At 34.7% G+C, this 24,585-nt stretch overlaps 1 protein-coding gene across 1 annotated transcript in view; it reads left to right on the forward strand.

Moving 5' to 3' along the window:
- The window catches only part of LOC149801091 (glutathione S-transferase P 1-like), a 23,715-nt gene extending 842 nt beyond the window's left edge, over positions 1–22,873 (forward strand). The window contains exons 2-8 of the mRNA XM_089956767.1: positions 7,303–7,338; positions 8,885–8,985; positions 12,926–13,013; positions 15,980–16,083; positions 19,046–19,102; positions 19,482–19,523; positions 22,540–22,873. Of these exons, the coding sequence (XP_089812893.1) occupies positions 7,303–7,338; positions 8,885–8,985; positions 12,926–13,013; positions 15,980–16,083; positions 19,046–19,102; positions 19,482–19,523; positions 22,540–22,728 (617 nt within the window). The 3' untranslated portion in view covers positions 22,729–22,873. The remainder of the gene's footprint in view (positions 1–7,302; positions 7,339–8,884; positions 8,986–12,925; positions 13,014–15,979; positions 16,084–19,045; positions 19,103–19,481; positions 19,524–22,539) is intronic.
- The last annotated feature ends 1,712 nt before the right edge of the window (positions 22,874–24,585 follow it).

The following is a 24,585-nucleotide window of genomic DNA, read 5'->3' on the forward strand; positions in this document are numbered from 1 at the left end:
ATTTATACAATACTCTCCAGGTGTTGGTTGGTCATGTTGTCAAGTCGGATATTTAGTGTAATATTTTGATTTATCTGAATCAAATGGGTTTATATGTCTGCACACGCTTGAAACACACGGGAAAAGAAAACGACTTTTCTCTATTTCAGCATATTGAACAATGTCCGTCATATTGACGAATTGTCTTATACTGTTATAAAGGAGCCAGATCCAGTTTTGAAAATCCATACTAATATTAAGAAACGTTTCAATTAAAGAAGAAATCCAAGTAAATTATATTTTTCGACTAACGTATCACGTCATAATTAATGAGAATAGTTTTACCAATGCAAATGACTTTGAGAGAACTTGTCCGGTCAATACTTACAGCTGATGGAAGATTAGGTTTAAGTCGATTTTCTATGCATACTGATGCTAGTTGACAGTATACAATAAGTAATAAATACATCTCCAGTTTGTTAAATTGTTTGCTTAGATCAATATTATTATAGGAAAAATCGTTTACTTTTATAAAGTAATCCCCAATGTCTCCTCAAATTACTGTAAAGAACTCAACTATAACTATATATTTCCTTGGAGTTAGTCAAACGTTTAAAAGTTAATGTTGCTTCGGTTAGTAAAATGTGGCAACTAATTGATTTTTTTTGTGTGTTATGTAAGTTTGTGATCTGTGTAAAGCTCATCGAAGCCTCAAGATCAACAATATCTACATGATTATATGAATGAATCTTTGTTGGGTTTAATTTAATTACCTTAAGGATTTCTACATATCAATTTGTATCAATGTTTCATCTCGCTAAATTCAATTTGTTACTGTATTATTTGTACAGTTTCTGTTTTAAAAAGTTGGTAAATATTTAGAAAACCTTCCCAAGAATGCAATCTATTTTGCAATATATCTCACACTGAATCCTTGTATGCTCACGGAAGAAATTCAAATAACGGACTCGTCAATAATTTGTAATGCGTTTATTTATATTGATATCCTTTACTGAAAGTAGTCTAATTTGTAATTTGGTCTTCCTGTTGAGATCGTTGTTTTTCATGTGGAACAAAATAAACATAGTTTTACCTATTATTTCTTATTAAAAGCAGTACAGAAATGATTGGTCCATAAAAAAAATCCAATTTTAGAAATTGTAGTACATTCAAAGTTAGAATTGGATGTTCGAGACATGTCTGATCGTGGAATCTTGAACTCAGTCATTAGAATTAGTTATATAATTAAACTTTTTCAATCCATAATGGTTATAGTTGCAAACCTTTTTTCTTCTTCTGGTTTTCGAAAACTAAGTGATTTTTTAACTAGATAATGGTAAATTTTATTGCCTATTTCTAGATATGGTAAACTGAAACTTATCATTCAGTACAATAGGTGAAACCTTCAACAGGATGTTGCAGAATGGCAGATTGATTTGTACTCCAAGATGAGACCGATTATTTTGTGTGCTGACTAAGTAACAAATGACACTTCATAAAACCTAAGCGCCTTAGAAAGGAAACAGTGTGTTCAAAGAGGTATACTGTAACCTGGTAATGGTCAATTTCATTACTGGTATAAGCATTGTAAACTGAACTTTTTGTCGTTCGGTACAATATATTAATCCCTTCAACACGATGCGATAGAATTGCATATAAATTTTTAAGTAAAAAAGAGATGACTTGTTATTTTGGGTGCTGACTAAGCAACACATGATAATTCCTAAATTCTAAGTGCCTTTAAACAGAGAAAATATGTCATAACTGGTTTAGACTATTTAGTGCTGTTAATGTGGATATTTAACGGCGTTTGTTTATTCGAAATTGATGTCTGCCTCATGAAAAGTGTGTCCACAGCAGAATGGTGACAAGTTCTGCAGATTATGCTGCCGGCCTGTGCTCAATGGACTTTCGTGTAGGAACCTAACACACTGAAATCCCTACGTTCTTATTACACTTCAAATATCAGTAACCATTAGATGCCTGCAGAGGTTTTTTATGAAATAAATTCGAGCTATCCATACCTTTGGCCACGACATTTTTATTATAGAATAGGCGTTATCCTGTATATTGTCTTTTTCAAGCACAGCAAGCTTGACGTTTCGCTTTCGTTCAAACGTCAATATACCTCTTTCATATTATACCTATAAGCCACTCTCATACATTATAAAATGTACATAAATTAGAATTAAATCTATTATGCATGCATCATTTTTTTCTTCAGGCACAGTCACCTTACCCTTTGATATTTTCACCCTGATGATTTGACTTCTTGCTTACCCAGATTGTAAGTCATCCACTGTCCTTAGTCAAGACATGTCTATTACTGAAACGATTTTCAACTAGGGACCATAATCATTGAACCTTTACCCAAACATGCAAGTAATTGAAAAGGATTGGTAACAAGCTAGAAATATCATGCGAAAACACTTTTGTATATTTTGTCTTAGTGGCTATCAGGTTTTAACCGTGATATCAACAGGCGTCTTCATTTACGGAAATGCAGGCTGTCCACAAAGTTTAGCAAATGTGCATAGTGAACAGCTTAAGTTGTTAGCCGGAAACTAAAGACGCAACAGACGGACGGACAGACAAACAACATCATCACATCATACCCTGGTCCGCATCGCAGGCGTAAATAATTTCATTAGTAAATACTGAACGAATACCAATACTTTTGATATGTTTCAATCATGAATAACAATAAATCAATGTTATTGCATATAAGCGCCTATATCGTTTTGGTCAGGACACTGTTTATTTCAGCGAGTAGAAACTAACCCCAAAACTTTACTAAATTTCAAACAAATAATTTATTTCTTTGGAATGCCAAGTGAAAATTAAAGTAACAATATTGTGACTTAAATCCAAAAAGTTGTATCGAAGGTATAGGTTGTTCCAAATGAATTACAGATCTTGAATGTGCTGAGATATATTTGCCTTGAATGAGCTGATGTACCAACGCTATTTATGCATCACAATGATATAATTCAGAACGTCTTGGAATGAATTAACAATAATCCCAAAATAGTATTTTGTCCAAATAGTCAGAGTACTCTATTCTATATTTTATAAAGGAAACTTGTCCAGTTCATTAACCGTGTGCAGCCATTTTGTCATTGATCACAATCTGATTCAGTGAGAACTAGAGCTACAATGTGAATTCATTATTAAACTAAATCTCAGATCAATATAAGATAGACACTTAACACTGGGAGCTACTAGTATTAAACTAAATCTCATATCAACCTAGAATAGACACTTAACACTGGGAACAGCGTAGTACATATCGGCATAATCTGGTATCAACAACAAACTCTTATACTTGAAATCATGATAGTCACATGCAGTGTGTCTCTTGATGGCTCTAGATAACGAGTAGTACCAACCATAGAGAAAGATATTTTGTTTTTTGTTTTATTTTACGGAAGTGAAATTGTTTTTATTTCAATTTTATCATCTAGGTAGAAGGCTTGCAATGATTGAATAAAGACGTACGGTGCATTGATCTTGACGGAGAGAGAGAGACAGACAGAGACAGAGACAGAGAAACAGAGAGAGAGAGACAGAGACAGAGACTCGTGTATTTTATTGTATTTCGTCTCATACTAAACTTGTCTTAAACAATTCTTGTTGCACGTATCAGGTCATTTTTCTACCAAAGGTTCCAGACTGTTTACAGTGGGAACACATTTACAATGCATCATGATTTTTTGGCCCTATAGATTCTAACTTCCAAGTTTTTGCCTTGGTTATATCAAGTTATGTCTATCCAGATCCAAGCGGCATGGAAATTAATGAACTTTAAATATTATTATAAATTGTCACCATGCTATTCTGTTTTCATTCTCCCCCTCAATAATACCAGTAGTATTAGCATTTAGAACTATTGCTATTGTTGATGTTGCTGCTTTTTACTTAGTGTCAGTTATGCTGATGACTGGTTCTGGTAGATTATAAGAACAGTGTTGTCCTTTACATTTTATTTTTTGGTAAATTCGCAGCTGAATGAGGATAGTAATTTTATAGAACATATTCACATAGCAAAAATAAGTCAGTCTAGATTATCTATTTTTATTTACGTTTGGTTCCATATCGTATCACAAACGCATTTATTGTTTAGAAAATAAATACAGTTCGGGAATCACCACAAGTTAAAGAGTGTTCTTTTCTATCCGTGTAGAGCTAAAGATTTAATAGAAATATCTTTCTTCCAAATGTTTTATGAAACATCCGATGTATAGTTTTGTTAAACAGTTTACTTTTCATGAACATATAGCAGTAAAAGAAGTAAGTTACATACAAAATTGCTGAAATAAAATTTACGCAGCTTAGTTAAAGTGAACTTTGCAAGCATTTAAATGTCTGGATTAACTTCAACCGTATACGACAATTCTATAAACTGTGTTCGTCATACTTGAAACGTATACTAAAGATGGAAATACAATTCCGTTTTTCTGTATCACGTAAATCTGAGTCACTGTGACACAGCCTATAGTTTGGAAAGGAATATATAATCAAACGCAATTGTTGATGCGATAATGAGATATAAACTCTTAAAGGTCTAAACGATATTTAGAAGGTCATGGAAAATCAACCTTACACTAATGATGTACTGAGTCAATGTGACACAGCCTATAGTTTGGAAAGGAATATATAATCAAACGCAATTGTTGATGCGATCAGGAGAGATAAACTCTTAAAGGTCTAAACGATATTTAGAAGGTCATGGAAAATCAACCTTACACTAATGATGTACTGAGTCAATGTGACACAGCCTATAGTTTGGAAAGGAATATATAATCAAACGCAATTGTTGATGCGATCAGGAGAGATAAATTCTTAAAGGTCTAAACGATATTTAGAAGGTCATGGAAAATCAGCCTTACACTAATGATGTACTGAGTCACTGTGACACAGCCTATAGTTTGGAAAGGAATATATAATCAAACGCAATTGTTGATGCGATCAGGAGAGATAAACTCTTAAAGGTCTAAACATAGTTAGAAGGTCATGGAAAATCAACCTTACACTAATGATAAAGCGCATTCCATCAGTCATACTGCCTACTGATGTATTTTATGGATCTTTTACTTTTTCCTGTAACTCTTTATGGTTTTTCAAAATTCCTTTCGCAATATATGGCTTTCAAAATTTATCGACACTGTTTTGGAGCGCAAATATGGTGCTTTAATCATACAGAGTTGTATGTAACCGAGACAATTTGAATGCGCACTTTTATATATTTTTTTTGATGTAGCGAAATACAAAAACAACATTAATGCTCTTAGCTTCTTCATTGCTTCATTTCGATTATTCTGAACAGGATTAACATTTGTAACTTATAGACCAAGAGAGTACTGTAGATCAGTTTTTGTTTCGTTCGGATGAGAACCTTTGTAGTGTCTTTAATATGGAAGGTTTCCTTTAATAATTCTGAAAAATAATATCTTTAATTTCTTCAATTTTATTACATATTAATGTCCTATTGTCCTTTTTACGAGAGCATAATTTTAAAGTTTATTGTCAGTTATTGGTGTTTCTTCATTTTGACAATATTCTGAATATATGAAACTAAATAGTGTGTGACGTTTGCACGCATTGGGGTTGGGTTCTTCCAATATCTTTTAATTAAATTATAATGAATGTTCCACCCTGGCTCGTGAGGTTAGAAAGTTAAATTAGTGACGAGGTAGATTTACAGCTCTGAGCCCCCAGTCAGGAATGCCGACGGCTAAATTATATAGAACACGAAGATGAAATTCAATCAATAACAATTTAATAAATTCGATAATTTAAAAACGATAACTTTCAATCACCCGTCTTTCCCTCGACCAAGTGACAGCCTAATTCATCCCGTGATTTAGTGTGAGTTCGATTTTCCCCTGTCCTTGCATCTACTCATCTCTTTCTTTCCCGCTAATTCCTTCCTTCTTTCCGTTCCTCTAACACCTCCTTCGACTCCGTTTCACTCTCTACTATCTCCTCCTACAATTTCACTCCCAGACTTCAACTTCTCCTGACTTCTCTCCTTTCTTCTCCTTTCCTCCGTCTCTCTATCTGAGACTACGGGACCAAACTGGAACTGGTCTGTCCCTCAAAGCTTCCTGTGAAAACCACAAAGCGTTAACATATGCTTTATCGAATCTTACCTCACACTAGATCAACAATTAATCATCAGGTAAGGCTATCACGGTTTCTGTCACGCATACGTACACATCGAAATTCCCACACACTTATTGCAGGGTAAACAATGGCATAATAACACGGTATCAGCGAATTGTCATACAGACATCAATACATTGCGTCACGTCAGTACATACACATATATTTAATCTCATTGTACTACAATCTGACAACAATCAGACGCATGTCTGTACATTACACAAATATACATGGTAGCTGACCTTGGCTGATTCAGTGTATGAATACAAACTGCAACCTTTAGGCAATGAACACTACACACTTAACTACTGACCGCTCCGGTGACCTGTTGGTTTGAGTATCTGCCCCAGATGCAGGAGGTCATGGGTTCGAACTCCAGCTGAGTCATACGAAAGACTTGTAAAAATTGTACTAACAGCTGCCTCGTTTTGCACTAAGCATTAAGAGGTTAGTGTTAGGACTCGTTGGCCTTAGTGCCATGATAATGTGACTGGGTGGGACATCATGTTACATGTCTGCAGCATGATGCCGCAGTGCTAAGGCATCACTATAAACTGTCACACTGCAGACATCATAGCGATACGACTGAAAAATTGTTAAAGCAATGTTTAAAATCCAAAAATACACACACTAACTACTGAGATACTGTGACTTCTGTGTCCTTGGCAGCACGAGTGGATTTGGATTGGGAGGGGCGACAGGTCACTTTCCCACTGGCATCAGGCAAAGGAGGCACAATTGTGAGGTGTTTATTGGTGGGGGGGGTATTTTGCATCTGAAATTTTCATAGTTCACATTCTCCTTAGTATGTGTGTGGGGGGCAATTCTTCACAACATTTGAGGGTGGGGAGAGAAGCAGAAGAGAAGTTGGCAGCGTTAGTGCATGTAATTCATCAACTCATGTTGTGAATCAGATTTGTTAAAGGCGAGGTAATCAACTGACTGGACCTATTTGAGATAATGACCCAGTCATGCATCAGTAATTGAAGAAAAGAGTCTTTGATATATCAATATGCTAGGATAACAGACTCGAATGGACGGTATCTAAATATTATAATATAGAAAGTGTGAACCCCATCAGGATCTTATGCTTCACTACAGTCTTAATTTCTGCCATCTCCTGTATATTTTCTCATTTTGATCTTCCTTTCTTTCCAGTGACGGCATACAAGCTTGTCTACTTCCCTATTAGAGGTGAGACCTTTCAAAATGCTTTTAGTGCAATTTTAATTCTAAATAAATCTCTTGCTTCATATTCTAAATCCCACCCCTGCACGTCTTTTAACTGGAATTCACTCACAAAATATATTTATATAAATGTTTTTAATTGATAATTAATGACTAACACTTTCACTCTCCACTTCCTGTTATTGACTGGGTCATATTTGCCCCCACTATCATTGACTTCGAACATGTAACATATCTAATTAACAGTTGAAAATGGGCCAGGCATGCTTTATTAGCATAAATAGTGTTTATAAGACTAAAATGGAAGATATATTTTTTTAAATGTCATTATTTTGGCTTGGAATTGAAAAAGAAAAGTAGTAAAGAAAATGGAGGGTTTTATTAATTTTTAATAATAATTGACAGATTAAATTTTTGGGCTGAACAATATTGACATCTTCAGCACATTTTTATTGAGTTTTCTTCTGCTTTCTTTTAATCCAAGTGCCCATGTGTAATAAAATGGATATTGATAAACATAGAATATATTACGAAAATAAAAGAAAACTAAATAGTGAAATCATTTAAGATGGATTCAACTGCAGGTTACCTGATTTCATTTAACAACTACACCAGTTATCACATGATCCATAAAACATTGAAAGTAACAGATCATTAATAATATATTTCACATAATATAACTTTTTTTTTAAAGCAGCAACACAGTATAAATATATTTTTAATATTATAAATGATGTGTTGGAGTTTATTTGAGTAAAATGATGCATCCAGTAACCGACACCTATTTACCTGTGAAAAAGTTTATTGTCAAGCCCCCCCATTCATCCATCAACAAAGCACACTGGAATGATAGCTTTCATATTTACTTAAATGCTGTTCATCTCCTTGAGGTGGAAATGATGTTATTACATAAGAGATAAATGGATACCCTGGCTGTACCTAGATAAGAGGCAATTCTATGCAAGTTCAAGATCACTGGAACTAAATCATTACTTTGGTTTCTGCATGATAAGACAAATTTCCTGCAGCTCCATTTGTGTAGATTCTGAAACTGCCATGAAATGAAGGCAACACCCTAAAGCTTTAGGATCAAAAGGGACAACTATTGAGGTCACTGAAGCCATAGTTATGTATTATTATGGGTTCTGACTGATAAGACCATTTTCTTGCAACCATTTCTCCTGCGACATTATAGTTAGACTCTACTTGGATAGATATAGCTTCCTGTTCATTTGCAGGTTAAAAATCATAGGTCTTGGAATTTATCTTTCAGATTATGGATTTTGTTTAGCACAGTAAGACATGTTTCTGTGAGCACTTTTCATCACACTTCTTTTAAGTGCTTTGCTTGGGTCAAGGTAATACAGACCTGTCTGAAAACTGGATGTCAAGGTATTAAGGACTTCCTTTGGGTAGAGATAATACAAAGATGTCAGAAAGCTGTATGTCAAGGTATTTGTAACACCCACATTCTTTTTGGAAGACAAGTTACTCGTCTTCTTTGTTTTCATCAAAAAATGAATTTATGGTATTTTACATGTCCCTTCTTCAGGTCGTATTGAGCCAATCCGTCTCCTGCTTGTTGACAATGGTCTCCCCTACGAAGACGTGAATTGCAGCGATGGCTGGCCAGACAGCTGGAAACCAAAACTGGTATTCTCTCTCTCATTTAATGAGGACTCCAAAAATTCAGTTGGATAAATCCATTGCCTAGCAGCCATAGATTAGATAGTGAAAATTTAAGTCAGAAAACATTTTTAAAAAGTAAAACAACCTACGATTATGATTTGGAGTCATTTAAATATGTTCATGTGAAAGAAATGTGTATTAAAATAATATAAATGTGGGTGTTTAGCTCTACCAGTCAATGATCACAAGATCTTACAGGATGGTCTGTTGTCCTTCTGTGCATTAACAAAAGTTTGTTTTCACTACTCCTTCAGATTTCATTAAAAGACTGCCATGAAACTTTACGCACACATCGCTAATTGGTCCTAAATGACAGTAGTGTTGCTCAAACATCCAATACGAATGCCGCAGTTGACATCTCGAAATTCTTATTGCAACACCTCTGGAATGAATGGTCATATAAACATAGGGATTTTAAAAAAAAAACTTGATATCTAGTTGATCCAAAACAAAAATGTTGCCAGTCCGGTGCGTAATATGGCTGTCACAGTAGCATTCAGTACAACCTTTTTAAAGTATAACAAGTCCTCCTGAATCGATGGTTATATAAACATGGGGTTTTCACTCAAAGGCTTCTTATGATGTCTAGTTGGTTCTGAATGAAATCGGTGCTGATCTGATGTTTAATGTGGCCACCACAGCATCCATCATAAAAATGTTATCACAGCTTTTGAACAAAGGGTCATATTGACATGGTGTTTTCATGAGAAGACTTCTTTTGATTTTTAGTTGGTTATGAATGAAAGTGGCACTGCTTGTACTTCCAGTTTGGTTGCCACAGTGGCCATCTTTAAAATCTTGTAATCAGGCCATCTAATGTAGCCACTAGGGGTGAAATGATTAATCGATACTTTTTCCGTATTGATACAAGAAGTGAAGAATCTATTCAAAATGATATTTAACATACAAGTTACTTTTAATCTTCTGCAGTTAATAATTAGTAGTCAGTTGCCTTTTCATTCTTTAAATTGAGACTTTGTTTGAGACTGCAGTTGCAGGAACATGCGCTCATGTTTGTCAGTAAGAAAGAAAAACTATTGACAACACCTACTCGTCTTCCACAAATTAGCAAACATAAGGTGACTGAATCATGTGGTTTAAGATATGTCAGCCTGTTCCAACCCTGTCAATTCCATGTTGATTAATTTATCACATCCACATGCTCAGCCACTGTAACATACAATAAGACATTTCCCTACCCATGATTTGCATACTTTTCTTTTCATTTAATAACCACATTATGCAAAGTTTCTCAGTTGCTTTGCATCTTTCTGCTTATATCAAGTTCGAGGGCTGTATTTCCAGTGTGTGTTGCAGAGAAATATGTCACATCTAATTCAAATTGGCAGATTTTGTCTGGAGTAAAACAGTAACCATGAATTGAAACTAACTAGCATACTCACTGTGTGACACATGGGATGTATTGACATCCAGACTAGGTCATTTCAGATACAAAGCAATAGAGAAACTTCATGCAAGAGTGGCTGTTAAATGAAGTAAAGTACTTAAATCAAAAATGGGGATCAAGTTTATATGGTCTTCTATTACACTGATATATGTCATCAGCTACGGATGGGATGAACAAAGATTATCACAGATTTGACAAACAGTTCCGTACCACACAGTTATAGTCACCTTCTTAAATTGTACAAGAGTTGAGGGTATTGTCAACAGTTTCTTTTTCAGTGGCACAATTTAGTGTCTTTGGCTGCAGCAGTCATTTTGCATCTGCAGGAAGTACAATGTAATGGAACTGGTTGTTAGTCATCTCCTCTCCAACCCTTGAATTTCTTTTAGATAAGATTTCTTTGGTATGAGGAAATTACACACGTGTTACTTTTTTTAAATTGGTAACAAGATGTTCTAAAAACATTTATGCAGGACAAACCAGAGTTATGCTGACCAAGATGAGTCCTGCATCTGATCAGATGGAGCAGCCTGAAATGGCTTAAAAGGTTGAATATTGGTCACTGATACCTAACAGGTAGTCTGTTTGGAAGGACTTTTTGTGTCTTGTCAAGGATGAGAATGGTATATGAACAGATGATAAGTCCATGTCTAATCTGCTACTAGAAATATAAACAATTTGTCAATGTATAAAATGGGATTGACAACGAAGGGGTATATAAACCTCTCACTGACAGGAAAAAGTGATCCGTTGAACAAATGAATCGTAAAATGGCACCACCCCACCACTGTATTGCATCATAGGTTGTGTATCATGAATGATATCAATATGTGGCAAATCATTTCACCCCTAGTGGCCACCAAACGGGTCATAATGCTAATGCAGTATTATCACAGAAAGATTGTGTTTAGTTAGTTGAAAATGAAAATGGTGCCAGTATGACAACTAATGTGGCCACCACTATGGCCATCTTTGAGATATTATTGTCACTTCTCCTAGATGGTAGACCTGCCAACCCTTACAAAAATGACCCGTAAAATAGGGGCTTGTGGAATAAAAGCAAAAGCTGCAGGAAAACGATTGTTGCTGAAAAATGCAGATGATTGGTTCATCTGTGCTTGATCTTGATCCAGGTTTCATATTAGAATTAGTGGAGTTATTCAGGGAACCAGACTAACTTTATTACAATGCCTCAGATGCTTGAAACTGCACATTTGTTCATGCAAAGCATTTGCATGATCAAGCTGTTGATCATAGAATTTTTTTAAAAGTGTATCCAGCAATTGACACATCTTGAAGATGAAAAGGAAAATAAGTCTCTGAAAAGCACAGAAGAAGAAAGTAATTTTCAGATTCCTGTGAATAAAAGTGAGGAGGGACACAATGTGTAATAGACATGTCAGTTTGAGTCTGTCATGTGGTGGGATAAATGATTGCCATCCTATGAAATGGAGAAAAAAATTCTAAACATTAGGTTAAGTTGAGAGATAGCAACAAGCAATTGACCTGCATAGTCTTTTGAACTTAAGTTTGTGCAACCGTGCAAGTGGTAAATAAGGTTTACATGTACTTTACAAATCTTTAAGTTGAACATAATGTTTACCATTGCATGTTTCAAATACCAAACTTTAAAAGATGTTTTCCAGCTTTACAGTAGCAGTTTTTATATTTTGTTGCACCTTACTGAAAGCTGGTCAAACTTGTGATTGACAACAGACCATCCCACAGAAAATAAATGAAATGCCTTACTGAAACGGTCTTGTCTAGGTTGGCAGGTTTGAGATGGCTGGGGCATATGGACTTAGTGCTTCACCAGAAGTCTTCTTACGATGTCTAGTTGATCTTAAATAGAAATCATGCGAATCTGATAGGGCCATCATGGCAGCCATCTTGAACAGCTTGTCATTGTTACTTCTTCACCAGCATGAAGTCATATCAACATGGATTTTCACCAGAAGACTTCTTGTAATGTTTTTTCCGTCGTAAGTTAAGATGATCACAATTTTGGTCATCATTAAAATTATATAAGTGCTACTTATCATAAAAAAAAAAGTCTCTTTGGATATAGCTTCTAAGTTTGTATATATGGTACATAAATTCATAAATTGGGGAATGGGATTTATCGTTTCAACAGTAAGGCTATTGTTGAATATGTAAATTTTTGGTTTTGTAGTTATTTGCACATTGTACTGACGTTCTTTCCACTCAATTCATGTGTTGCTAAATGATAACATTATCTTCAACCAGACAGTCAGGCCACAATAGCCTGATGAACAGCATGTCAGACTAATGTCAAATGATGCAGGTTTGAATCGTACCATTGAATTAATCTGGGTTGGCTTCCATGTTTCTTTCTGCAAGGCACTTTGTTCCAGTTGCCTTAGAAATTAATAACTTGTGTTGTTGTGCCATACAACACCAAATCTAAACCAGTCAGCTTGATGTGGGTTGCCACATGAAGTTGCAGCAATATTATTTTCATGTCTTTTATTTCAGGCTTTTGGACAAGTGCCACAGTTAATTGATGGTGACTTTGAACTTGTACAGTCCAACACCATGCTGAGGTATTTGGGAAGAAAACATGGTAAGATTTTTAGTTCTGCTGGTCATAGTCTAGGCAAGCTTATGGGATGGTCCACCACAATTGCCATCTAAAATAATCTTATTGTTTCTTCTCTGGATGGCTAGTCGTATGAACATTACACTTTCACCAATAGTCTTCTAATGTCATTTTGGTCCTAAATAAAAATGATGCCAATCTGATATCCAATATAGCCTACATTGCAGCCGTTTTGAAAATACTCTCATTACTCCGCCAAGAATGGAAAGTCACATCAACATTAACTTTTCACCAGAAGACTTTTTGGTCCAAAATAAATTGTTCCAATCTTAAATCCAATGTGTCCACCAGAGCAGCTAATTCAAAAATCTGTTGTTGCTGAAGAATATCAGAGGTGGTTTAAAGACTCCACCTTCTAAATGAAGAAATGGTCTAATCTTGAATTCTTAAAAATTATGTTTGACCAGTAAATACCAGTCCCCTCAAGGGATCCTTGTTTGAAAGCCCTTTTCCACATATTTCGTTAGAAAACCCCTTTTTTCTGTAACAAGTTATTTGTTCCTGTCATAGTTGCTATGAAAAAAGGTTTAAAAGAAGCCATGGAAAATATTCAACTTTCAGTTTTCTAATTGACAGTGCTTGTCCACATTATTCACAAAGTTTAAAACGATGTTCAAATCTATTTTTATTATATTATTATGCCATGAGGTTCCCTATTAAGATTTTATTTACAAAAGATACAGCCTGATAACTTGGAATCATTAATACAAGTCCCAACTAACCAGTAAGTTTAAAAATGGTTCAAATTTCATTGCAAAACTAAAGCTGTCATTAGGTTTTCATTCAAAGAAAACAAATGAAAGCTTCATATACAAAGATGTTCCCATTGTCCTGAGTGTAATTCACAGTTGCATATTACTGGTATACAATTTAGCTTGAGGCTAATAACAATTCAGGTGCAAAATTGATATTGTGGTAAGAATGAGAAAAATTTGGATGTAATATTTATACAAGAATTTCAAGGTTATTGTTATTCTTTAGCTATTAACTAGTATTGGTTATTAACTAGGTATTTATCAGAAACAGTGAATATCTCCTTTTCTGATGGAAATCTCATGACAGAATTGAGCATATAACATTTCTTTTGAAATTTTGCATTTAAACTAATACTGTATCTTTCTTACAGTTAAAACAATTTCTGTGATTCAGGTTTTTTAAACAGAATTATCACAAATTGAATTATGCATGCAACATAAGTGAAAATAGGAAAGAAAAAAGATCAAAATACTATTTCACAAAATCTGAACTTTTTGCTCTATATTTTTTAAGTACAAGACTGCTAGAAATAAAATAATTTGCAATCAGCTGCAGTCAATATTTTAAACACGCACGGTTTCTCTGACTCGGAAAAATTTCAACTAAATGCTGATGCTGTTTAGTAACATTAAAATATTTTTGTTTTTAGAATTGTTTCAGAATGTTTGAAACAAATTTTTATCCATGATACACTGTGTATATAAATTTCTTCATGGAGCAAGCCTGCACTTTTGTATAATTGAGAGTTTCAAGTTGTCAAACAGATAATATATTCCCATTATAACAACCCGTGTTCGAGGGGCATATTTTGTAGGAAATAGAAATGTATCTATAAAAAAACAAAACATGAAAGGACTTTACAATGGTTCACTTGTTTATTGAATACTACTTAACTGACATGAAAATTAATATTCATTTTTCATTAAAACTAAGGTAGGGGTATGGGAGAGCCTTCATCTCATCTGTCATTTACTTGTCAAAAGTCAACAGTTAAAATTCTCTACCTATATCTAGTTATTGGACATAAAGTGTTTAATTGTATCTTACTGTACATATATCTAGTGTTTAGATATTGTTACCACTCTATGGTCATATACTATGTAACACCAACTAGTTTTGTAAAACTTAACAAATACTTTAATTTTTTAAGTTATAAATGAAAATGTGAGAGGGACTTAAAAGTATTATGATGTGAATCCATACTAATCCTGAAAGAGTTATATTAAAGTCCATAAAGAATGAAAAGTTTCATATACACTTCAGAACCAGAAATGTTCTAATCTGCCAAGAATCATGGCATTGTCCATAACTCCTTAAAATAATTCACAATAGTTCCAGAATATTATAGTTAAAAATATAAGTGCTTTCTATGTTTTTTCTCTCAAGTGATATCTAAGTACAACATAAAACACACCTGCAGACATTTATGTTACAAGAACACATGAAATAAGAACTCCAAAATAGGAATAGAACTGAATGCTCAGCTCTCTCCTTGTATACACATTCAAGAGTCTGTTAAGACTATTCATCACAGTTTGCCCCAGGTGACAGATCTTACTACCCAATCTAACATTTTAAAATACCTATTCATATGACCAAATTCATCTAACAGAAATTAACTGAATTCTTCTAAGATAACACCTGACTGATCTGTCCAGTGGGAAAAGGGATAAATCTCAAACATATTTACTAACAGTTTTATTATTAGTAACTCAACACATACGTAGGCATCTATTTATGAATCCTATGCAATTTTGCATTCTTTAATATTTTAAAACAGACCCCTGGCAAATACGAAATCCAGCTGTATGTAATAACCACAATTTATAGTCATAAATAAAATTACAAGTATTAGACAAAATCATGTACCATGAGTTACAATAACAGATATACATACTGTAATATAAATAAACTATTTAATATTATCTTACTCTACCTATATCTAGGGGTTTTCTCAGGGTCTTCCTCCACCAGTTATACTGGTCACCACATATAGCCTATCATTTGCTGAAGAATGGTGTTAAACCACAGCAAGAAAAACCTATATCTAGTATTCTTGTATAAATAAAGTGTTTAATTTTATTTTAATCTACCTTTAAGTCTACAGTGTTTGTAACTTTTTTCAGAAATGTTACCCTTTTGTGCATAGTATATTTTGTCTTTTCATAATTTAGATCTATATGGTGCTGACGTCAAGGAAGGTGCTCATATTGACATGATTAATGATGGAGTGGAGGACTACCGACTTGCATATGTGAAACTGATCTATCAAAACTATGTGAGTGCAAATCATTATGATTTCAAGTTTTTCATTAAATTTCGTTTAACGATAATGATCCAATTCATCAGTGTTGTGTGTGTGTGTGTGACTTGGATTTTTAACATAGCTTTAACTATTTTTCAGTCATATAGCTATGATGTCTGCAGTGTGGCAGTTTACAGTGGTGTCTGGCACTGGGGCATCATGCCGCAGACATGTAGCATGATGGCCCACCCAGTTACATTATCCTGACACCAGGCCAACCAGTCTTAACACTAACCTATTAATGCTGAGCGCCAAGTGAGGCAGCTGTTAGTACAATTTTTGTAAGTCTTTGGTATGACTCAGTCGGGGATCTAACCCACAGCCTCCCCCATCTGAGGTGGACGCTCTAACCACTAGGCCACCAGAGCGGTTTAAATTCATTAATAAAACCCTGGTATATTTTTTCTTTACATCTTTTTTTTTTAATTGCGTTTGTTTAAATCTTATTTATTTCAATGTAGGATTTAAATAATGTATTCAGGCCACATATTTTGCTCAGTCATCTTATTTACAGTTTGATTAGCTTTGCTGTTGAATAAACAGGTTTAAAATGACAACCATAAATGATTAATATTGTCGCATTAGATAAACGTGTCAGTTGTGCGAAACAATTTAGATGTGCACAAGTGACCTATATTCTCCATTAAACTTGTGTTTCAAAAATTGCATAATCATTCAGGTGCAACCAGAAGTTAAATTTGTTTTCACCTGGTACGTCCTATTGGATAAACATCTCTAGTGGCTCAAAATGGTAATTGCATCTACTTGTGAACTTCATGCAAAACGTCTGTATTACTTTTTAATAATCTTTGTTAAGCTTATCGTGGCGGAAGATCAACATAGTATCATTTTGATGTCCATTGGTATGTCTGTCTACATATCTGCACAGCTGAGATTAACATTAGTGTTAAAGTTGTTCGTATGGTCAGTTTTTTTCAAGTACACATGGCCAATGTCATTTTGCTTTAGTCTGGAAATATCTAGGTGGATATAGCACAAATTTACCAAAAGCTGAAGGGCATGATTGACATGCAAACCATGGCAAACTTCTTAATTGTTTTTATTTTTGAAAGCTTGTAAATTATGTTAAAATAATAATAGTTTTCATTTTCAGCTAATTTCTTAGTGTAATAAGTTTCCTCATTTTATAGTAATAAAATAATTCCGTGAAATGAAGTGCAAGAAATAGTTTATGATGTTATAACATTGCATTTTTTATAAACAAAAATTACAGAGAATACGTCAATGTTGTAAAGCTGAATACTGAGGAATTTTTTTACTGCAATACGAGTCAGTTTCCTGCAGTTCTGTTACTTTTTTTCTTTTCATCACTTTCTTAACCTGCAAGTGGGTTGTCCAGATTTACGGAAATCTGACGTTAACATTTGATGGTTTTCATTCATCATTTCATTTTTCAGCCCCAAAAGTTATACCAGACCCATTTACCCATAAATGTTCTTGTCAATATTTTAAGCAATGTCTCTCAGTATTTTCATTGTTTCTAGCATCTTAACACGGCATACATCACCTGTAAAACTGGGCACAAATAGTGGACACTATCAATACACTTTAATTACCATTGTGTAGTATTGCTTGACACACTGACTATACAATATTCTTTAAATAAGTCTTAGTTTGTAAAGATGCTGGCATTCAGGCAGTTCTGTGTTTCAAGGCAAAATCTGCAAAAATTGACCACCACTGACTAAAAGATATTGTTTAAATTATAGTGATAAAAACCATAAAAGAAAACCTCCACACGCCCAAATTCATTCAGTTTATTACCTATGTTACTTTCTCTAGAAAATCTGTTTTCTCAGCTTCACACATATCCATAACATTTTAAATAAAGCCAGTTCTCTACATTAGACATGGTTAAGGAAAACTTAATACAAACATTATGACGTTGTTATCCACTCAGAAAATAACTTCATTTAGATAGGTGAAGGCAATCTTATTATTCCATAAAATCTAGTATCAGCTAGTATCAGTTTTGTCAACATTTACTAGAACCAGAAATGAGCTTTATATATTATTTTGCACAATGTTTGTCAACAATATTAAACTGATCCACCTGAAATTAATGTCTTAATGAAGGCTTAGTTTATGGGTTTTTAATGGCGATATAATAGGCACTCTTTATCCTATCAAGCTGGTCATCTGTCCACTCATTGGTAGAAGAGATTGATTGTTTCTAAATACCTTGTGCAGTTTTGGAATCTGGGAACATTTTTCATTGCTTCCATTAACTTGTCGGCTGTGCTCAATTACAAATTCATATTTACGATCAACTCATAGAATCACCTCAGCATTTGTTCTTTGCTTTTGAAGTACATGTTGATCACTGATTTCCTTTCCCTTCATCATTGACAAAATATTTATATTTCCCTTTACTAATGATTCCAATTTTGCACGATTTTCCGATTCCACATGCCATGAAAAGTCATTCCTACCAACATGTGCAAACAGTGCAGAGCACAAAATGTTCTCTTTTAGACGATGGTTTAAGGCATGGACACAATTATAAACTGATAGAAAATGCTGCTTTCTATGTTTAGACTTTCCATTTTCTTGTCAGCGGCATTTTCTTTGTTTAAACAACTGGATGTTGAGAATGTTAAAATCAGTGATGTGACACAGACTGCGGATGTGGACCGAAGTGACAATACAACGAAACAATATGGAATAAAAACAGCTTAAAAATTAATTTAAAAAAGTAAATAAATGCAACCTCAAATCATATTTTCAGATCAATGACTGTACAGATGGGCTTTATTCCGTACAAATATGGATGGGTAAACAGGTCTGTTGTAATCAAAAACCACAGAAAACTGGAAGTTCTCTAACATTTATCTTATGAAAACAGATCCCCCATGTACTGTAATAACTTATTGTGCAATTATGCAGGACATGTACATTTTTGTTCTCCTCACAGGATGCTGGAAAAGAAGAGTTCATTGCTGGCTTGCCTGCCAAATTCCAGTACCTAGAGGTAGGGACAAAATACTTTTTGGAAAGTGTTATTTATGTTTCAATGACAGTGCGTAGAAATACCTTGAAATCAGCTTTGAAAAACCAAATGCAGCGTAATTTATGCAAGCACAATTTTTTTCTCCAAATTCAATAAGGACACAACTTCTGAAAATATTTGTCACAGTAAAGTTGATTGTGCAGGACAGAATAAGTATTGTGTAATCCAAGACAAATTTAGGCCACCAGTGTACTGTATTTACAAAATCTATGAATAATTAGTTAGTTAATTTAGAGTATATCTGCTATCTAGGAGACATAAAACAGAAGGTGGTGTAAAACAATTGACTTACTGTGACATTGTCCTTGAAAATACATACTTTTCATTTCTTTCATTTCAGAAACTGTTGAAGGCTTCATCTGGAGCAATTATTAAGGGGAAGGTAAGAGTTACCATCTTATAATAAACACTGGTAAAAAATTTTTAGCATGCTTTTATCTGTATCTAACAAGCAACAGCATCCACTGCAAACTCTGATCTGTTGCATTAGTATGCAGTGGAAGATCTAGGTCTACATCTGTTCTCTTCCCTAAAATGTTTCCTGGTGTAAATGACTAGCAACTTTAAATAAATAAAATGTTGGTCCTCCAAATTTGATTTTCATAAACTTGTAAGATTTTTATCTGGCTACCAGGATCAGCTACTTCACTTTTGTTGATCCCACTTGAAGATTACTAGAGGCACTAAAATGCTGGATTAAACTTTGCAGTTGGATATTATACAACGGGCAGATACGGTATTCAGTATCATGCTCATAAATGTAATGGACAACCATTTGTATAGTTGACTATGACAGCAGCCAGTTCCCACTATTTTAACAAAGGATTTAATGTTTCTTATGTAGTGCCCATGTTACTTAGAAACGTTTGGGTGCCTTTTGAGTCCTCCTTTAGCAAACTTCCATTTAATATTTGAACATTTACCTTACATACTCATGTACAAGTCAGATCCAAATGCAAACTTTATACACCTAGATCTGCTATCGCATAATGCACTAGCACATCTGTGTCTGTGCAGGTTTTTTGGAGTAATCCCAGTAGAATAGACAGCATAGGCCTTGATCTGCTGGTGTATTATGCAAATCAGGGTCTGTTTTGTTTGCAGGTGGACCTGAGTGAATAGCAGTAGTATTTATATCCTCTATATAATGGAAAACTGCACATAAAGGACATCTATAATTCCTCTTCTCTAAGGTTATTGTCATACAAATTTAAATAAAGGACACATCTATAATTCCCCTTCTCTAAGGTTATTGTCATGCAAATTTACATAAAGGACACCTCTATAATTCTCCTCCTCTAAGGTTATTGTCATACAAATCTAAGTATTTATATTGTGTTAACACTGTCAATATTGGACAGAATTGTGTGGTCACTTATTTGTCTTATATAGACAGGTTTCACTGTAATTGATCTCAGTAGTTTAACGAATTCCAGCAGCTTGTACAGAGCTGTGGAAGAAGATTTAAGTTCATTGAACCCTAGTGAATCCTAGGGGACAAAGAATTAGCCCAATGCACCTACTGTGCACCTAGGGATGAAAAACATTAGATGCACCTAACCGTGCACAGGGATGAATATGTCTGATGTACCTACTGCAGACTTGGGGATGAAGAAAATACCCAATACACACTACTGCATACGTTGGGATCTAGAATATGCCAGATGCACCCTACTGCAAGCTTGGGGATGAAAAATAGGTCTAATGCACCCTGCTGCATTCATGGGGAGAAAACAGGCACAGTTCACCCTAATGCAGGCTTGGGGATGAAGAATAGGTCAGATGCACCCTACTGCATGCATTGGGATAAAAAACAACAGGCTCAATACACCCTGCTACAGGCATGGGGAAAAGAAACAGACCCAGTACACCCTGCTGAAGGCTTGGGGAAAAGAAACAGACCCTGTGTACCATGCTGCAGGCATGGGGATAAAAAAAAACTGGCCCAGTGCACCCCACTGCATGCTGAGATTAAAAAAAGCAGGCCCAGTTGCACCCTACTGCAGGCTTGAGGATGAATAGGCCATTTGCAACCTCCTGTGCATATTATAAGAGAAATTGAGATGCAGTGGTTCAGTGGTTTGGCTGCTGAATTCAGAACTGGTAGGTGCATCCTGGGGCATGGCACTTTACTCCAATTCCACCGACTACTGGGAGCCATTAATGCTTACTTGTGCATGAAACTGGATTGAACCCAGAAATGCAGAGTTGCAAAGCAAATATGGTTTTCTGCGTTATCCAGAGCACCGTACTGCTTGCATTAAAGTGGTCCCCTTCGTATACAGCCACCTTTTTTACACCAAGAATGTGGCCTTATAAAATGGGTGGCCTTTCCAGAGGGAGACTATTTGTGAGATGTGCATGTATATGTGTATATAGCAGGAAAGCTACATATAACTTAAAGCAGTTAATATCTTCATTTAAAACTAGAAATAATAATTAAAATGTTCTTGTCTTACAGAGTTATTTCATGGCAACATAAATTAATAGTTCTTATTCTTAGGCGTGGAATGTGAGTTGGATATTATTGGCATGCACATCACAAGACCATTAAAAGCTTTATTTAAATCTTGGTACATACGTTGTTTCATTTTTAAAACAATTCTCCTTCTATCTGCTCCATTCTCCCACTACTACAGAATACTCTCCTTATCTTTTATTTCAATATTGCCAACATAAAATCTTTCTTCAGGTGAATTCGCCACATTTTCATCAAGTCGAATAAATTATACTTTTCCTTCTAAAGTATTATTTCTTTGTTTATGTGATGGTATGTTAAAGTTTTGTAATGATGTATTCCTATGTTGCTAATTGTACAGTTCTGCAATTTTGAAGACAAATCATTTGTAAATAAAAAACCTTGTTATAAAAGGAAGTGATACATGTACTGCCACATGATTTGTAAACTACTGAAGCTTTCCTTTTTAGAATACTGTTTACACACATGTAATTACAGTGTTTTCGTACGGTCATATCATGTGTTAAGATCAGTGACTTTCAGATATGTGTTCATCTTGGTTATTTATCATAAGTACGAGATATTTGTATGATAATCTGGTGCCAATGATAATTATTCTAGTTCTGTCACAGAAACATTTCCAAGTATACAAAAATTACATGGCACGAGTGTCATCAACATTAGGGTACGGCATGAAGGTTTTGTGTTCAAGTTCTTTCAGGTCAGATCTAGTGGTGTTATTTAAGGCACAACGAGTTAGTAAAACACTGTTTCCTTTGATTCGCTTATCATACTCATTTATTATTATTCACAACCTGATAAAGAAAATGGTGATGTCCTTTTACAATTGAATTTCAGAAAACTAGCTATGCATAAATTAAGATTTTTTTCTTCATAATATGAAAAGAAGAGTAATGTATATCCTAAATTTTACATTCAGAAAACCTATGCCGACTACAACCTTTTTGATCTCCTTGACATTCATCTTTTGCTGGCACCATCATGTCTGGATTCCTTCCCAACCCTGAAAGCCTTCCATCAGGAGATAGCCAACCGACCAAACATCAAGAAATACAGAGACACCGATGCCTGGAAGAAGCTGCCTGTTAATGGCAATGGAAAACAGTAAATCACCAGGAAAGACATTGAATAATAGAAACAATTCATAGACAGCAGGACAGATGTGAATGGTAAATCACCAGAAAAGACATCAGACAAAAGAAAATTCATAGACCGTAAATGGCAGTATTTTATTTTGAAACCTCTGATAACGTTTATCACCGTGGGCATTGTGGTATTCTTTAATTAAAAATGTCAACCCAAAAATTTACAGGTTTTCTTTCAAACAAATCCAGTCACATTTACAGAAAAAGTATTGAGTTTTCATTATTATTTTTGTTCATCTGATTTTGTGGAGTACTCAGATTTGCCAAGTTTGAGCTAAGAGTTTTAGAGAAAATGCTGCTTTTCTTTTTTGTTTTGTGCTTTTTCATTTATACACTATTTTGTTTCTGCATTATGTCAATTTTAAATGTTTCACTGTACAGGAGATACTCTTAAATTCAGTCTTTTTCTTCATTTAAAGGTTAGTTTTTATCTTTAGTTACCAGAGGTTTATATGATGACCTTAATGATGATAAAATCTGCTGTCAAAGGGTGATGCATTTAACAATCTTGAAGGTGGAATTTTACTGCTTGTATTCATTTCTGACAATAGGACCAAAATAAACTTCTGTAACTGTCGTGATAAGAGTTCTCTTTTTTGTCTCATCATCAGTCATATCACAGCTCTATTTGCTGCTGATAACCAATTTTTTCGTTTTTTCCAGAACCATTGCTTTCTCTCTGTTTTCATCATCCTAATACCCTTAGTAGTGAATGGGGTCACCCTACGTACAATGGGAATTAGCATTACAGGGACCCCTGGGTCACTCTACGTACAATGGAAATTTAACATGGCGAAAAATCGTGGGTCACTCTACGTACAAGGGAAATTTAACATGGCGAAAAATCGTGGGTCACTCTACGTACAAGGGAAATTTAACATGGCGAAAAATCGTGGGTCACTCTACGTACAAGGGGAATTTAACATGGGATTTTTTTTTTAAATTTTAAAAAAAATTTTTTAAAAAAGGGGTAGGCAATTCAAAGACTATCTCTTTTCGAGAAATATGGGGGCCCTGAAAAGGGCCTTTGGGTTTTCTTCTTCTAATTTCTTCTTTTCCTCCATCAACTTCTTATTTTATCTCCAACACTCTTTCTCTTCTTTTTTTTCTCCTTCTCTTCTTTCTTCTCTTCCTCCTCCTCTTCTTTCTTCCTCTTCTCATTTTCCTCTTCTTTTTCAATTTTTTCGTTCCATGTTCTTATTCTTATCTTTTCCTCTTCATCCTCGTTCTCCTCCTTTATTTGTTTCAACAGATCACTGATGATTACCTTCATTTTTCGTAAATTGTTTATCTCCATCTTCACTCGATGGGGACTATATGAATAGTGATCCTCGTTTAGGTTAACCAACATTTGCTCTATCATTCCTAAATTGTCGAGGACGTTTTGCAATTTTTCCATTTTGTCCATTTGGTTAGAAGCCATCTTCTTTGTATTCTTTGCAGAATGGTTTGAACAACGAGCACTGTGGGTTCTTATACGAAAAGCGCGAACGTGAAGGAAAACATCCCCCTAAAACATAAAATGGATCTTACCTAGATGATGACCCAACATCGCGCGTACATGAAGGAAAACATCCCCCTACTTTCTCATTTCATATAATAAAACCCTAACTATACTCTTCACATACGCTAAGAAATCCATAATCTACTATTCACACTAACATACCTGAGCTCTTACAAACACAAACACACAAACACACAAACTCATACCCTCACACTATCTAAAATAAGAGTTAGTGTTTATATGCACACTACTCTACCTACACACATTGGCAAATTAATAGTTATTTCTTTTCTAGAGTATTGGGTAGCCCTGAAAA

This window comes from Sinohyriopsis cumingii, chromosome 4 (genome assembly GCF_028554795.1).
Source record: "Sinohyriopsis cumingii isolate HCF-2022 chromosome 4, ASM2855479v2, whole genome shotgun sequence".
Taxonomy (NCBI): Eukaryota; Metazoa; Mollusca; class Bivalvia; order Unionida; family Unionidae; genus Sinohyriopsis; species Sinohyriopsis cumingii.